General features: G+C 33.8%; 1 protein-coding gene across 1 annotated transcript in view; it reads left to right on the forward strand.

Annotated features, from left to right (window-relative positions):
* The window catches only part of LOC127945881 (vasoactive intestinal polypeptide receptor), a 48,274-nt gene that overhangs the window by 23,878 nt on the left and 5,790 nt on the right, over window positions 1–18,606 (forward strand). Inside the window, exons 4-12 of the mRNA XM_052541971.1 lie at window positions 1,163–1,263; window positions 2,810–2,907; window positions 8,723–8,858; window positions 13,595–13,748; window positions 13,895–13,955; window positions 14,042–14,114; window positions 15,733–15,824; window positions 16,628–16,757; window positions 18,004–18,045. Of these exons, the coding sequence (XP_052397931.1) occupies window positions 1,163–1,263; window positions 2,810–2,907; window positions 8,723–8,858; window positions 13,595–13,748; window positions 13,895–13,955; window positions 14,042–14,114; window positions 15,733–15,824; window positions 16,628–16,757; window positions 18,004–18,045 (887 nt within the window). The remainder of the gene's footprint in view (window positions 1–1,162; window positions 1,264–2,809; window positions 2,908–8,722; window positions 8,859–13,594; window positions 13,749–13,894; window positions 13,956–14,041; window positions 14,115–15,732; window positions 15,825–16,627; window positions 16,758–18,003; window positions 18,046–18,606) is intronic.

The raw sequence follows: 18,606 nt of genomic DNA on the forward strand, positions 1-18,606 counted from the left end.
TATTTTAGAAAAACACCTTCTTTTTTTACCCTGTAAAAAAGTTTTGTAGCATTTTTCTTTAAATGTTAATGAGCTCTGCTGACCCCGCCCCTCTCTTAAGAGCTGCTCTTTGAGGGAATGTTTACTTTAGTCGCATTCATCGTGAAACTTGCTAATTACCACAATTATTAGGAAAGGCAGTTTGCAAAGATTCATAAAAATACACTCACTTCTTCTTTAAATAAAGTTGGCTCACGAATGATTTGTGCGAACATAGACACATTTATGTAGATCGGGGATTCCCTAATTTAAATACCGATAGTACCATGTACTGATTTAGATTTGATTACATAAATTATGTTTTGTTCTATTGCAAAGCTTTTTTGTGACTGCAAAACATTTAATTACAAAACATTTATAATTTGCTTTTGTTTTTATAAAAACAATGCCCAAAGTAAACCTTGAATGTACCTAATTAATTTTGTTCATCTCTTGCAGTGTTGCTAACCTTTTCAGCCAGTATTATACTGTATTTTAACTCATTCAAATAGTAATTACAGTTTCAAAGTACACTTCAAAATATATTTTTGAAGATACTTGGAGTATGTTTTACAAGAAAATATTATTTCAGTTTTTCTACTTCAAACGTTAATGTTTAATTCAATGTGTTATTTGCATAAAAGTTTTTAATAGGAATAAATTGTTAATAATGCCTTTTTAACTGTACATTTGCAAGCAATTTCTGAGTGAAAATTTTTTCGACACTACTTTTTTAGCTTCCTCAACACAAATCCTATGACCCGAAAAATTTAGTTTTTCTCCTTCAAGCATCTCAATAATTCATTGTTCATATTTGTATACAGCATTGATAAAAGCAATACGCTCAGTGAGCCACAGTCCTCTGTTGGGCCTCTTTGTGTATTGATCGGAGTTTTGCATTCAGTGGGACATTGTGCATTGAGAAGGGCCAAGAAACACCTCAGTGAGAGGGATGACATGGACCATATTTCTCTACTTTAGTTCAGAAAGCTGTTTGACTTTAATAGTTTGGACACACTCCAGGACACCAGCTATCGGGGCTCACTGCGGTCAAAGTCAAGAGTGTAATAAACAGATGCAGCTTCTAAACAGAGCAGCCAGTATGTGTATTTGGAGGTTAATGACCTTTAAATTTCTCCCACAGGTAACCTCTCAAAGACCTGCACTGCTGATGGCTGGACCGAGATGGACCCAATGGAAATCGCAGTGTATTGTGGCTACAATCTGAATGGCACTGTTGACGATGTAAGTACAAATTACACTATTAAAATGAGCGTACTTGTAATTTTAATGGTAAAAGACTGTAAAATGCTATTGTGACAACCTGTTATTTGGTTAAGAGTTCCTTCACTATAGTGTAATGAATCTAATTGGACATTTTATACTGTTAATTTATGGTGAAATCCATGAATTGACATTCCCAGAATACTTTATGTGTCCCTTCACATATAAAATAGCAGTTTCTTCAGTGTACTTTAGCATCTCTAAGGAGGTTGAGAGAGCGTCATGCATGCAAAATATCTTAAAGTTATGTCAAACTAGTGTTTTCTACTCCACTGGCATTATACAACACTGAAATGCTCTTGACTCTTGACGTATTGAACTTTTAGCCCACAGAAAGCGATCATTCTCATGTTAAATTGAGTGTTCCTCACCCAAAAAACCCAAGCTTTAATATTTACCATTTCTCAGTCAACCTTTCAGCCTCCTTTTCCAGCCAGCCTTTTATTGCCTAGTGCAAACTAACAAGTCCAAACATAACAGTTCCTTTATTTAGCGTTGCACATCATGTCAGGCTTTGGATGCATTTGTAAACATACTAATAATCCATCACTGAAGCAGGTACAGTATTATATAACATTGAAACACCTTGATCTTTTGAGCAGAGTGTAGTTAAGTAAAGAACAAATGACCTTTGCCCTTTAATGAAAGCTTTCCCAGCATGTGTTCACATCAACAGGATGGGTAATCAGCACGCACGGTCTTCTGAACCACTAGGAATATGTGGGCATGGGACTTAAAAGGAATTTTATGTTTTTGTTGATTCGTGTCTGATGCTTGACTCCACTGTCATCATACATACTGAGAGCAGTATGGGGTTAAAATCATGTAGATTTACACATAAAGCAAAATAATTTACATTTCTTGCTTTTAATAGAATGGTTTGCTATAATCCATGTTTAATGATGTTTAAAAAACATGATACCATAACCAATTACACTGTATAAAAGTTTGGAGTCTGTAAAAAATTTTGGTAGGACTTTATTTTACAGTCCTGTTCCCCATGTACATACTATGTACTTATTATAGTAATTACAATAACTTTGTAATAACTAGGTACTAACCCTGAACCTACCCCTACCCCATGTAGTTACCTTGTACTACCAGAACTTTCCTAGATAAATACACTGTAAGTACACTATAAGTACATGTAAGTACACGTACTGTAAAATAAAGTGCTACCAAAATTTTTATGTTTTAATAAAAGTCTTCTTTACTCACCTAGGCTGCATTTATTAGATCAAAAATAAATAATCATTCAATAATTATTCAAATATGCTGATTTGCTGCTAAAGAAACATTTAGAATAGAAAGCTTAAAAGAACAGGATTTATTTTAAATATTTAGTCTTTTGTAACATGGTAAATGTTTTTTCAATGTAATGTGCCCTTGCTCAATAAAAGTATTAATTTCTTCTTTCAAACAAACAAACCCACAGTAGATTCAAGAAGATTTAAATTCTTCTGCGCTATTTGAACTAGTTAACTGTATTCTTTCTTTTCTCCCGCAGGATAGTTTCTTTAGGTCGGTGAAGATCGGCTACACCATCGGGCACAGTGTTTCTCTCATTTCTCTCACCACTGCCATTGTAATACTTTGTATGTCCAGGTAAGAAATCTTAAAAACTGAATGCTAACATGTATTTACTGGTGCAGGGGTGAATTAAGTTCTTTTGCAAAAATAGTTTTGCATTTCTCTAGATGTGTCATGTTTATGCTGTCGTACTTGCTTTAACTAGTTTTAAAGCCCTCTCCAAAGCAATTATTTCTAAGGAAAATTACTTCCTGCCTAACTGACAGTTCTTTAAAATAAGCTGAGGGTGAAGTAATTACATCTGCTTATTTTTATACAATTCAAATGAATGAGGTCGAAGAACCGGGTACAAAACAAGGTACAAGGTACAAGGTACAAGGTTCTCTTTTTATTATTAAATTTTTTAATAGTGAGATTTAAATTTAGCTTGGAACACAGTTGTAGCTATTAAAATGTATACTTTTAAAATATTAATATTTTAAATATATATTTCAAATACTAATTAAATTTTTTTACAAGAATTCATTTGAATCTTTCTAGACAAAATATATATATATTTTACTAATTATTATTATTTTATTTTTTTTGCTGTCAAATACTGGGCTCAGTTGGAGTCCTACTAATGTTTCACATTGAAGAATTTCATATTGATTAAGCTAACGGTTAACAGGCTTTAAACACAGAACACAGTGCTTCATGCGTGATTGTAGCCAACCCCAGTTTCACCATGAGGAGTCGTGGAGCGAGTCACTGAATCACTAAAGTTGTAGAAGATTAAAGAGCAAACAACATGCATGCGTTTTGACACCACAGTAACTGATCTAGCTCACCAGGGGCAAAACTGTCTGCTAATGACAGAGAAAATGTTCTTTCTTACATATATATTCCAACTCACACATTTCATCCTGGCCAAACAAGACTCCCCACCATCAGAGAATCATTCCAAAGTGCATTAGTGCTCACATATAAACCCAGTAGTGATATTTTGAACCATAAACATGGTTTAAAACCCCCTTAAGTGGCTAAAATGGCTCAGATTAAGTTTGCATTCAGATGGTTTGGGCAATATGATTTATGCATACACACACTGCTTACATTTGTGCAACAGACTTATGGTGCTCTTCTGGTAGTTCTGGTTTTGACATGGCACATTCCTGTGAGATGTTCATTATAATAACTGCTATGGATGTAGCTTACTCATAATCACCCATAATAAATGCAATATTAATAGGGTAAAATTAGGTAAGATGCCCCCGGGCCAAAATGACCCCTCACCTTATTTTTTATTTTTTTCTTAAAATATCTAATCTCATGACTTTTGGATCTCATGGATGGCTGCTATTTTTTATTTTGTAATTTTCATCTGGCTATGAACATTCATGGTAAGGATTTGACCTTTAAACAAAAAAAAACAAAAAAGTCAGTTAAGGAAAACTCCAATGTTATGCAGTGAGTATTGCACTTTATATAAAACTTCAAAAGCTGTATTTTAATGTAAATATGTTCAATCAAGTTGGAGCTTTATAGAAATCATCCTTGACATGCTGTTGAATAATTAAGACTCAGCAAGTAAAAAACTACAGTAATTCACTTACAAACAAAATCTGTGGATTTATTTTTTTTTTGAATGCAGAACAATTGCTAACTGATCTAATTTTTTAATCTCTGTTAAATCTGACAGTGTATTACAGTATATTGTATAATATGAGTTTGTTTGTGTGTGTGATAGAGAGGAATTTGTGGACACATCAGTATGCCTTTTTGTGGAGTGAAAATAATAGTTTTTTATTTTGAAGTAAAAAGATAAAATTAGATCCTTGTGGTAAGTTGGTCATCCATAAACAGCACAGAATAATTTTACATTTTATTCCATGACAAATAAATTAGCAAATGTTTCAGTTTTTTCCCTATAACAGCAATTGGCTGATGCATCTTCATCCACATTGTCATCTTTCCTCATCTTACACTGCTGTATTTAACTTATTTACCAAATGTTTAAGAGGATGACCTATAAAAGTGCATAAGTTTTGCTGTAAACTTTCACAGCGTAAATCCTCCCTGGAGCATTCTAGGGTTAAGTGCTTTGCTCAAGGGCACAAATGTGATACTTATGATTACTACTCTAAGCTCAATCCCATCCCACCTCAGTGCTGTCATTTCCATCAGTAATAAGGTTCATATGTGTCACCAGTATGGCAGTGCAGCACTATTCCTCGATAAAGCTGCTCATGTTCAGCTCTCCAGCAATGTAATCAGTCCTAATCCTGTCTGTTAACACTATCTGCACTCGAGCTGCAGGCTTAAGCAGTCTTAACCGATAGGATATCAGTCTGATGTGAGATTTGACTGACAGGGACTGAAGACCTGATCACACCTCAGGCTGTTATTATTGCCGGTTTGAACACTTGCTCCCACTATGTTGAATGACCTGGGTCACCAGTTGTCTTTGCTTGGTGAAAACAGTCGAATTAATGTGGTCTAATTAAATTGTACCAGTCTTGGTCAAATTTTTGTAGTGTTCAAATCTGTCCAAATGGCCATGCACTAGCGATGCAACATTGGCCTGTAAGACCATGCTGATAGTGTCAGATCACAGCATGTGAAATAAAAAAACAGAGGCAGCATACTTTTGCATGAGTGCTAGGTTAAAGGAAACACACTTTAACTCATTTTTAAATTATAGTCAGTTAGTAAAAACTAAAATGTAATATTTACATAAAACTTCAAAAGCTTGAATAAAACCTATTTGTAAATGGGTCCAATCAAATGTTAGCTTTATATAAAGCATCCTTTTAAATTACATTTATGCATTTAGCAGACACTTTTAGCAAAAGTGACTTACAGAGCATTCAGGCTATCATTTTATTATTATTATTTTTTTTTACTAGTTGTTACATGCTCCGAGGATATGGTGTTTTGTTGTTGTTTTTGCTGTCACTTTCTCCGCTATCACCTTTCAGGGCGGTGCTGCTGGCTACCCATCATCATTACGACATACACCAGAATGGGCATCCTTACTATAAAAGACGGATGTAGACCGGAAGCAATAGAGAGAGAGAAGGAGCTTTGTTGGTTTTCGTTTTGGGGTCACGCGTTGGCGTGCCTTCTTTGTTTTTCTGTTTGTTTGGTTATTTACTGTTATGTTCTGAGTTCCGTTTGTTTCTATTAGTGGTTGTTACTTTTGGTTTACGTTGAACTTGAGTTCTTACGTTTTTTTTTTTTGTACATTGCTTTATAACTGGCCAGAAAGTAGTGAGTAGGAAAGTATGTCACATGATTTCCATTTATCCAACACATAGGGAAACCCGTGTTAATACATCAGGTAAGGAGCGGGTGCTACTATTGTATGTTTAGGTTACGTAATGTAGGTTAGGCAGGGCGTGCTGAGTGCCTTCGACTTTGTTTTTGTTTTATTTTCTTGTTGTAGTAGTTTAGTGGGGATGGGAATGTAGTTAGATAGTGGGTTTTGTTTTGTTTATTTCTATAATTTAGCCCCGCTCAGGTTCTTACTCCCTGGGCACGGTTTTATCTCTCCTTTTTGCACGTTGGTGCTATTAATAAATATATGTATTTTCATGATTTAAACCCTGTTTTTGCTCTTGTGTCCTTTTGCACCAGCACTTTAAACACGTTAACAGGGTTAACTAATCTGGGAATTATCTATATTATGTTATGTTGTGTTCCCTTATGCCCTTAGGCATTTTGGGGATGTAACATATATCCTTGACATGCTGTTGAATAATTAAGACCTGGCAAGCAAAAATCTACAGTAATGCACTTACAAACAAGATCGGTTTGGTGATTTGTTTTGAATTCAGAACATTTGTTTAAACAAACAATGATAGTATTTCTTTTTATGTTTTTATTTTTATTTTTTTTTATATGAAATAAACTGTATGCTCAAAACAATGCTGGATATAAACACTGGTAATGCCATCAATCCAACATTTTTAGTGTTATTTATATACTATTATTGTTTGTATTCATAGTTTTAATTAGATGTTATTTTTAGATTTTAGGGTTAGGGTTATTTTAATTAGAGTTTTTATGAATATTGTTTTATGAATAAATGTTCTTTTGACATTTTTACTTGGGTTTGGTTTTTTTCTATTCTGAATAGTTTTAAATTAGTTTAGCATTTTAGTTTTATTAGTTTTATTTCAGTTAATAATTGTAATACTTTTTTAAAACATTTTACATCAAAATTTAGATTTATTTGTTTTCTTTATAGTTTTAGTAACAACACTGATTCAATCACGTTAGATTTTGCCTGCTGTATTGTATAATGTTTTTGGCCCATTTCAGCCGGCTTTTGCCACAGTATCTAAACAAAACATTGATTTCTGAAGTAATGAAGTAACTTTTCCACACATGGTTTAGAATTCGTCTTACTGACCACATAACTATAACAAAGCTGATATATAATAACAAATAGTCATTTTTCAAGTTAAAGTTAGTTCATTGATGATTCAGTGATGTCATCATCCAGTATGGCTCTCTTCTAGTGTGTGCAGTGATGCAATTGGTAGACAAAAGAAAGACTTCATAATGAGCTATTGAAAAACTCTTTATTGATAACAGGTCTTCATTACATGCATTCATGTAAATTATATTAACATGATTTTCATAAAGAGGAACTGGCTTATATAATCTTGTATGTAAAGACAAAATGCAAAACCATCATTTATTTAACTTGACACTTTTTATTTTATACAAAATATTGGGGTCATTAAAATTATTAGTATTTTTTAAAAATTAGTATCAATAATTCAGATAATTAAAATAAAGGCTGTTCTGTTGGACTTATCAAAGAATTCTGAAGAAAAGTCTCCACAAGTGCTGAACAACTGCTTACAACCAGCACCAAATCAGCATATTAGAATGATTTCTGAAGGATAATGTGACACTGAAGACAGAAGTAATGATGCTGAAAATTCAGCTTTGCCATTACAGGAATAAATTATATTATTAAATAACATAAAATATATTAAAGTAGAAAACAGTTCTTCTAAATTGTAATGATTTTTTTTTAAACATTAAAGACCCCAAACTTTTGAATGCAAATTTAAGTTTTAGTCATAACTGTATTTCTTTTAGACTAATAGTGGCTTTATGTATTTAAATTATTTCAGAAAGGCAACAAGCCTTATCTGCACAAAGTGCTGCAAAAATGTAGTCCCAACAACACATTTTTTGTAATCATTTTGTATTGTCTTGCTGTAACTCACAATTCCTACAGCATAACAACTTTGTAGATGTATTTGAGAGTATTACTGTAAAACATCCCCAGAGCGCAAAGTGAAACCAGTGTTTAAACAAAGTGTCTGCTGATTTACTAGCGTGAGTTATGGACATTATAAACAAAAGACATAATGTTCAGGGTGTTCTGGGATATCCGAGTCTCTCTCTCTGTTTTAAAAAACGCCTGTTTTGGTTAAAGCGGCTCTGGATGTGTTCTCAAAAGAACAGTTCACCCATAAAATGAAAATGATGCCATTATGCACTTACTCTCACGTTGCTCCCAATCCTGCATGATTTTCTTTTTTCCACATGGTAGATGCAATGTGCTCAGCTTGAAAATATTAAATGAGTATGTTGGACATTAAACAAACAGGACCTTGAATTTTAAATCAGATTTTATGAATTCCCATGTTTGTGTGTGTGAAATGGACTACAACATAATGCAACAAATTATCTGTTGAACGAACCCCTTACACGGACCAGAAAGCTCAATTAGGATTTCATTTATAGTGTAATTAGCTGTCATTTTTTTCTATTATTAGTTCCAAGGACAGGGTGTAATTAGAGGGAAGGGACTTCTCAATCAGGCTTAACATATTTAAAATTCAGTCCGTGAGCGTGACTGATTGTATTCCTTGTATCCCCTCAGGAAACTCCACTGCACGCGGAACTACATCCACATGCATCTGTTTGTGTCCTTCATTCTGAAAGCCATCGCAGTCTTCGTCAAAGATGCGGTGCTCTACGATGTTATTCAAGAGTCTGACAACTGCTCCACTGCCTCTGTAAGTTCATTATTGCGCAATCTGTTTATTTATTTTCTAATAAGTCCCCCAGGAGTCTGTAATAGTTTAAATTAGCAAACCATGTGACATCCACACGCAGCGAACCAAGTCATTATCTAGCAATGTTAGTAAATAAAGTCTATCCCAGCTGATCACGTTTACATTTTTTCTTACTCACGGGTCTTGGGCCTCTAGACTGTTATGTCTGCTACTAAACATCCATGAGCATAACTTCACACTTGCTGCTGTGAGTGACCTCTGTTTGAACCACTGCTTCTGTTTCTGGATGGCATGTACTCCCACTGTTATTGTTGTAGCCCTTTAAGCTAGCTCAACTTCACAGAATTTTATTTCACAACATTACAAAATGATGTGAACTTCGGGTCATTTTTTGACACTTGTGTCTGGCTTACTAGTGTCTCTATTAAAATAAAAGGAATCTGTTTCCAGTGTTGGGAAAGTTCACAAATTTTAAAATGAACTAGTTCTGTTCATAGTTCAAACTACAAAATTTTCATAGTTCTTTTTTCCATACGTTGCTGCGAGCTATTATTTTTCAAAATTATTGCCACAGCCCATATAGAATAAGAGACAGCAATTATTTTATCAGTTTTAACAATGAAGCTATGCATCAGATTTCATCTTCATATCCAATTTTGAATCCTTATCCAAGCAGGGTTTACATTAGCATTGAGGGGACAGCATTTCCCCATTGTTGCTTTAATGCTTTGTCTCCCATTCTCACCGACCTTGTCATAAACATCATAAAATTCTTTTAAATGATCACACGCCTTCTTGCTACATGCTGCTGTCGCCTCCATGTTTTTTTTTTTGATGACGCGTCACGCATGCGGCGGACGGCAGTGTGACACTGGTGGTGTTGCCAGATTGGGTGTTTTTCCGCTACATATTAAGACCCATTTATGGTGTGTTTTAGCCGGGTTTTCGCCTGGAAGACTCTATAGAAATCTGGCACCTTATTGAAAGAAGTTAACCTGAGAGAGAGTGCCGTTCACAGACACCAGAATGAACGAGTTGACAGTAACATTCATCAGGCAGTAATACAGCACGTTCAGTTCACGTTCGGCCAAAATATGAACGAGTTCATGAACTATCGTTCAATGAACGCGTTCAGGCACAACACTGTCAGTTTCACAGTATTTAGAAAGCATCGTCTGACTGCCGGTAATTTTCTGAGATGACCCAGCTGTTAAGATGACGACCGATTGAACTTGACAAAGATGAAAACATGGCTTCTTATCACAGAGTATGGAGTGAGTGTGCTATAACACGTGTCCAGTGTTCAGATCTGGCGTCTCTCAATGTCTGCACTTTGAGCAGGAATTTTCAATAGATCAAGGCCGTCTGTGGGATCTTCAGAAGTGTGTAATGTTCTTTCAGTCTGAGGTTTTGACTCTTTCGAATTTTAAACAAGATGGATTTTAAATGCAACTTTTGAAAAGATTATGTAAATCTTTAAAATTGACTTTTTACAGTGATTTTTGTTGGTATAAAAAGGTCTGAAACACTGTGGCACAAATGATGCACATCTCTGAATGTAAAACTCCTATTAGGGTCATTTGCTGAAAATTTGTCGCTCCAGACTCATAGAACTATCTGTCTATCTATTCCATTTGACAAAATGTCAAATGAAAATGTATATGAAAGCTTTTTCCACCTTGGAGTAGAAAATTAAGTTACCAATAAAGAAGAGTCACATTGTGATAAACCGTAATGCAACTATGAGAAATAATTCATAGACATGATGTCAACATTGTGAGGTATGAAGAGACAATGTGAAATATATGTTTGAAGTACATATTGTGGCTTTATTTCTCTTGCAAAAATTACAAGCAAGCGTTCAAGCATTGTAAACCAGGTGAGCTAGATACTGTAATAGGCAAGCAACAGGTTTCTCCTGCAGAACACAAGTTCAGTTGAAAAGGGAAGCCTTGTCTTATTGATATGGTTCCATTATATGATCTTCTTGATTCTTTTTAACGGCTCCCACAACATTTTTTAGGTCTGTGATTTGTATTCATTTATTTATTTATTTCAGAGACAATCTTCAATCTTCGTTTTTACGTTTTTAAAAGTATGCCCTAGGTAAAAACATTACTGGTGTACATCTTGAGACAAAACAATGAATCTGATATATTTTAAGATCAGTCAGTTAAAACAGCCCAGACATCCATTTTAGTCTGGGACTAGGCTTAAGCCTTTCCTATGAAGCTGGAGGATAAAGTCTCAGTTGGAAGACATAAAGGCACATTGTGAGATTTAAAGTCACAATTATGTGAAATAAAGTTGTTCTTACAAGATAATGTCACATTGAGATAAATAAAATCACAGTAATGTGAAATAAAGTTGTGATTACGAGATATAAAAAGTCACAGTTGGAAGATAGAAAGTCACATTGTGAGATTTAAAAGTCATGTCTGAGGGATATAAAGTCTAATATAGTTGTTATTATGACATACATTACATTGTGTTATGTAAAGTCACAAATGAAAGATAGAAAGCCACAATTATGTTGATTTTTTTATTTTTTATTATTATTATTCTGAAGATGAAGCAGGCTTTCATACAAATAATTTTATAATAATGAGATATAATTTTGTTGTTGTTGAAATAAAGTAGATTAAGAGATGTTAAATCACAATTGGAAGATATAAAGCTGACAGTTCAGTTTGTTTTAGATTTGAACCCAGGTCTCCTTTCACTCCTTACAGAGCCATTAAATTACAATCCTTACATTCTTAGGAAGAACTACGTTGTTAAAAAGTTCCCCTTAAAAGTTTTACATCATTCTCTTTTAAAGACTTAATTTGCATGTGAAATATTAGTAATCTCCTGTGGAATCAGGTTATATTCACAGCTAGGTTATGTGTCAAGCTGCCTTATTAACATTACTCTCACCTTTAAATAACAGTAGGCTCATGGGAAAAGACAGAATGACTGATTGCCAGAAAACAGCTTTATAAAAAGAATTAGTTGCCGTGGTTTTATGATATATAATAAATGCATGATAAAAGGCTGTTGAGAGGTTCGCCTCTGCAGAAGGTGTTTGTTAGCCATTTGTGTGGCCGAGCCTGCAGCAAAAGCTTTCTGTCTATATCAGGGATTTCGTGCCCTGAGCAAGAGGCTGCGGCTCTCAGAGTAATTTGGGATGATTTGTGCGTATTAGAACTATGAGCCAGATCCATTCATCCTGCACTGCCTTATTTTACACGCCGAAAGCAGAAAGCAGAAAGCCGAAAGCAGAAAGCATCATTCAGAGCCTTCTTCTGTCTAAACTGTCGATTGCTTCATCCACCCAATTCTTTCTTCCTGCCTGTAAGGCATGCACTCTCATGTTGCACAGAGGAATGAAGTTTTAGATGTGTAAATCTTTGAGAATCTTTGATCCTCAGATCATGGAGCTCGAAGAAGTATTTTTAGAAAAACAGAGTTTTATTCTTATGTGCAAAACTACATACTTTCAAATTCAAAGTGGGTGTCAAAACAACTTCTCGATTTATTCATCTTTAGCAAGTTCTGTACAATTAGGCTCCACCAAACTTTCAACAGCTGATTTTAAGTACCGTTCACCGCACAGGATGTGACTATATTTATGTTCACAGACTAATTTATAAGGTGTGGTAAAAAAGATGTCCGATTTACAAAATGTCAATATTTTATTTGCTTGTTTATTATTGTAAGATGTACTTAAATTAAGATGTAATTTATTCTTGTGATGGCAAAATTGGTGATGCTTAATTAAAAAAGTCTTTCTGACCCTGAAACTTGTGAACAATAGTGTATTTACATTGCAATGAATGAGAAATTAACATTTTAGCTTTCTTATGAGTAACTGAATATTTGTTTTTATTTGCTTTAAAAAAAAATCCTTCTCACCTTCTTTGTATCCCTAGTTTCAAACTAGTGATCATCCATCCCTATATTGAAGCTTTATTAATATGAACATCACAGATCTTTAATTGTGTTCAAACTGTTGTGCAGCACCACATCTACAGGCCTCAGCATGATGGTTTTGTTTGTATTGAAGAGTCAGAAGTTAGTAGTCATTCATTTATTCTGCTTTTGAGCAGGAGGACATGGCATTTTCAGCATGATGCTGTATCTTTGCTCTGTTTTTCTTTTTCACCTTCAGCCACTTACACCCTCCTGTCTGATTTCATTGCTGTGTGTTCGTCTCAGTTATTTGTCTATAGTTCTCTGCCTGCCATGTCTCACTGTCCACACTCAACAAACTCCTCTCTACCTCCCACAGGTTCTATCCAAATAAAACAGCTGCTTTCATGAAAGTTTATTACCAGTGCTTAAATTGCTATGTTGGAAGTCAAACAAGGCAAGCACTAGCTAGGCAATACATGACATATGCAAAATTACCTACAGTGGTTTGTAATGTGAGAATTAAAATTCTACATTAAAACTATTCAATGTACAGGTGCTGGTCATATAATTAGAATATCATCAAAAAGTTGATTTCACTAATTCCATTCAAAAAGTGAAACTTGTATATGATATTCATTCATTACACACAGACTGATATATATTTATGTTGATTCCTAACAGTTAAAAAATAAATAAATAAGTTTTATCAAGATACATTATTATATATCTAATATATTTATATTAGAATATTGTTCTTGGTGTTAGAATGTCCGCAGAAAACTCAAGGGTGGGAATGCCTTCTCAAAGTCATTTTCACATCTTCTTTCTCTGATTTTCAGGTTGGCTGCAAAGCTGTGATTGTCTTTTTCCAGTATTGCATTATGGCAAGCTTCTTCTGGCTGCTAGTGGAAGGTCTGTATCTTCATGCTCTGTTGGCCGTCTCCTTCTTCTCAGAGAGGAAGTACTTCTGGTGGTACATTCTGATTGGTTGGGGTAGGCGTCATAGTATTTATGTGCATCTGTTTCTTTATTAACCTTCTTTTGTTAACCTTTGACATAATGATTAAGTTATTAAGCCATATACAGAGGCAGCCGCTGATGTATTGACTGAAATACACTCTCTTTTCACCTTACTACAGGAGGCCCAACGATTTTCATCATGGCTTGGAGCTTTGCCAAGGCTTACTTCAATGACGTCGGGTTAGATTTACAGAATAAATCAAGACAAATACTTAGTCATTGCAAGCAATAATGTATACATGACATTTATTTGCCATTTTTCCCAGATGCTGGGATATAATTGAAAATTCCGACCTATTCTGGTGGATTATCAAAACCCCGATATTAGCTTCAATTCTGGTGAGATGCCTTTTCACTCCTTAAGTATCATATGTTGTTGTTACTATGATTAGAGAAAGTTGTTATTGTACATTATTATTGCTGTCATTCATGCTCGCCATGGAGATAAGCTTATAATTGTTATGCCTGACCAGGTTCCCCTGTCTAACCTGTGAAAAATGTGTGTAATTTCTTGTCAAAAAAGTGTGTATATATAGATATAAATAATATATTTTAACAAAATAAAAATACGGTAATATAAATTATTTTATATATAATATTTTTTATATATATTTTTCATACACTAGTATATTTTAATTTTTAAAATGATATATATTTTAGTGCTTTCTTTAGAATGTTTGTTTTATTTATTGTGGCAAAATTGTATTATAAAATAAAATAATAGTTATTATTAGATTGTTATTATATATCAGTTAAGATGTTATATATTGTTAGTGCATATTGTATATATTTATGTACTTTATAAAATAAATTTTATTCTTATATATTTTAGTGCTTTTTCCTTTTTATATAGCAAATTTTTTAATTTATTATTATATTTTTATATAAATATAAGTTGTGTATATATATATATATATATATATAAATATATTTTAACAAAATAAAAATTATATTAATTATTTGATATATAATATGTTTTATTTTTCTACATTATTTTTCTCATACACTACCATATTAATTTTTTTTTAATTATATATATTTTAGTTCTTTCTTTAGTATGTTTGTTTTATTTATAGTGGTAAAATTTTATTATAAAATAAAATAATAGTTATTATTTGATTGTTAATATATATCAATTAAGATGTTATATATTGTTAGTATATATATATATATATATATATATATATATATATATATATATATATATATATATATATATATATATATATATATGTACACTTTTGCTTTCCCCTAAAAGAAATGCCAATTTTCATGATATTTATTAGATCTACTCCACATAAACAATATAATTACCATCCAATAATTCTAAACTCTTGTAGTAATTATTGTGAAATCTTAACTATCAATCTCTCATGCATCTCCCTTTGTGTTTTGGCTGTTTGTTTATACCCTTACAATATAATGATTTGCTTAGTGCTGAGTGTTAAGATGTCAGGAACACTCAAACCTGTTGACATATGTGCCACTGTACATGAAATATCAATTGGCTTTTCTTTTGAGAGATTTAAGGGAAAGAAAGAAGGTCATGAGAGAAAGAATGACAGAGAGAGAAAATATGCCACTCTAGTGGAATGTTAGTGTAGATTTATTCATGGTGTCTGGGATTTGCTATGTTAGGCTGGAAAGCTGAGGCTCTTCTCATCTCCCTCCACTCAGACATACTTATTCCTGTCATTGCGTGTTTTTTACTACAGTCCATCTCGTCTACTTAGAGTTAATGTTGTCTCGCTGCCGTCCCAAGGAGCTAGCTTTATTTTGTACTTCTGCTAATAGTCGCCAGTCCCTGCTTCCTCTGAGACATACAAACACTGTGCTTTGGAACCACTGGCTTTTTGACCCCTCAGTGATTTCAATAATTTTTACTTAATCATGAAGCACTACAAAATAACACCAACTACATTTTTTATTTTATTTTGTTGTTTGTCACCAACATCAGATGAACTTTATCCTCTTCATTTGTATCATTCGGATACTGCGGCAGAAGATCAACTGTCCTGACATTGGGAGAAATGAATCAAACCAATATTCGTAAGTATTCAGAATTTTTGCATTCATATAAGATTAATTCTGTAATTTGTTCTATTTAATCTCCACACAGTGCTGAGAAGACCAACATCAAATTTAAAGAGATAGTTCACACAAAAATGAAAATTCTGTGTGAATGTGAAAAATGAAAAACTACTTTTTCTTATGATTAATTTTTTGCATTCTTTTTGAAGCTAGAAGTTTTATCATTTGTTTTGTATTTTTGGGCAAACTATCCATTTAATTGCTGGTCCTTACTGGTGAAAGCCTGCAGCTAACCAGCGAAACCAGAAGAAAACAAAATCTGTTTGGCCAAAAGATTCTTGTTGGTTAAGATAGTTATGAAGTCTGACTGGGACACGAGCATCTAAAGCACAACTTCTGCTTTATTCTGGTCTGTTCAGAAGGATGAGGACTGGAGGTACATGAGAAACATTTTAGCTTATGTAATTTTAACATGGGCATAAAATATGGGGATATTTTAGCTGGCCTCTCCAGCAGTAAGCGAGAACCCACTGCACTGCAATCTCATCATCTAAAATGTCACTGGCTCTCTCCGCCCCTGTTCGGATGATTTAATGTCCTTTGTCCTTAAGTAGCTCTCCACTGTTCAGTTCGCACAAAACAAGACTCAATTCTTAAGCACCTGCTATTTTCTACCCAGCACCACTAATGTTGTTTTTCCAGTAATATGCTTTTTGATATCACCTGGTAATAATATAGTTGGCAGCCCCGGACTGTGTGCAGGTTATGAATGACAGGAAAGTATCCCATAAATCTATTTGTCTCCTTCTTCTTTTCTATAGGAGGCTGGCAAAATCCACACTTTTGTTGATTCCACTCTTTGGGATAAACTTCATCATATTCGCTTTCATTCCTGAGAACATAAAGACTGAGCTAAGGCTTGTGTTTGACCTCATTCTTGGGTCATTTCAGGTACGTCTGAGGATTCACTGAGAATAATCGTCTGAGGATAATCACTCAAACTAGTCACTAAAACAAAAAAAAGAGCTCAAATATCAATAGTTGCCAGTGACAGGAAAAGCTCTCCGGCTAATCGTAGCAGTGTTGTTCAGATAGCAGAATAGTTTAATGATGTCTGGTAGAATTGCTCAGGGCTTCTCTATAGAGAATCTCTGTCTCACACACTTTAGCTATTGGCCATTGTTTTTTAATGGCATAGTTGGGGTTTTCCTCAACTGTGGCCACTTTTGCCCTGTGGATGTTTATAAAACTCTCTTATAAACACTATTCACATTCTCACTAGTTTATTAAATGTCATTTTTAAAGTCATGGACATTTCCACCACTTTGCAAATGTTTTATTTTGTTCAAATTTTGCATTGTTTTTTAAATTTTTTTATTAGAAATTACACTTAATTAGCTACCAATGAATAACAAAGGACAAAAACATTTGTTGCAGTATTTATTCATCTTTGTTAATTTTAGTTAATAAAAATAATGTCGTTAACTAATGTTAACAAATGGAACCTTACTGTAAAATGTTACCAAATTTGTTTTATGAACATTTTGATGTCTCCTCATCAGAGTAAAAACCCAATTGCTACCAGTGTAGTCAGACATAAGTTTGAATATGTATTGAAACCATTTCCGTACAATAAATATTTAAATTGTTTAATATTTAAATGATTTATGAAAAATTCCCTATGATCTGAATATTAACAATCTGGGTCTGGGAAAAGAGTAAAACAATAAATCTATTTTTATAAATATGACAAAAATGGCAAAAAAAAAAAAAAAAAAGTTGGGGGAGGGGGGTATATGAAGGCTTGGTAAAATGTTTTCAAGACCGTTTCAAATGTGGCCTTAATTTTTAAAAGAAAATGGAGAAAAAAGTCTGTTAGTTTGAATAATAATAAATAAATAAAAATCCCTTAGGACAAAAAAGTGCCCCAATTCTAACTTTCATAAGCAGAGCCATCAGAATGACTGGCATGAATTCAGGAAGGCTCTGTCCTCATTAGTTAAATATACTTATATCTGCTACAGGACTCACCAACCCACATTTTTTAGACCAGAGTCATACTAGACTGTCCGGTAGGAATCTCTAGACGTCTAGCATTACAAATTTCTGTGTGTAAGACTTTGAATGAATGACCTTGTAATACTTTCATTTTACCTATAATGACATATGAGTAAGTTGCTTTCATTTGTTTTAACAGGGTTTTGTGGTTGCTGTACTCTACTGTTTCCTGAATGGAGAGGTGAGGCACGGATGGATGGAAAAAAAGACAGAATCTTTAGGTGCACTCACTCACAGCTGATCAGAAGCCTCTTCCTATATTGAAGTTTCATTCGATTTCTCAAACTAAAAGCTAAAGCCCTGGAAGCCTGTAATTGTCTTAGATTCAGCGAGCTCACACAGGCTGCAAATAGCTCTAGACAAACTGGCAAAGGAGGCCTATTACTTTGATATATGCATTGATGTTCACAGCATCTTGGGCCTTTTTGCTTGTACAGATTAAATAAAAGGGCCACAGGTGCAGACTTTATTCCAGGTGCATTTAAATTGTTTGACATGTTTGTACCCCATAGATGACATTTAACAACTAGTGAACAAACTTAAACTGATTTCTATGTGTGAAATTATCCTGTTTTACCATAAAATCAACCCAGGCTCACTGGTGACTACATGATTTGTAAACTAATAGAGTTTGATGTTTGCATCGCATAACCAGCTCCATATGTATGGCTTTTCTGATGAAGTAAACTTACTCAATAACTCACCTGATACATCATTACACTTTCTATGTGGAGCCAGTACT

The sequence above is a fragment of the Carassius gibelio genome, chromosome A24, assembly GCF_023724105.1.
Source record: "Carassius gibelio isolate Cgi1373 ecotype wild population from Czech Republic chromosome A24, carGib1.2-hapl.c, whole genome shotgun sequence".
Classification (NCBI taxonomy): Eukaryota; Metazoa; Chordata; class Actinopteri; order Cypriniformes; family Cyprinidae; genus Carassius; species Carassius gibelio.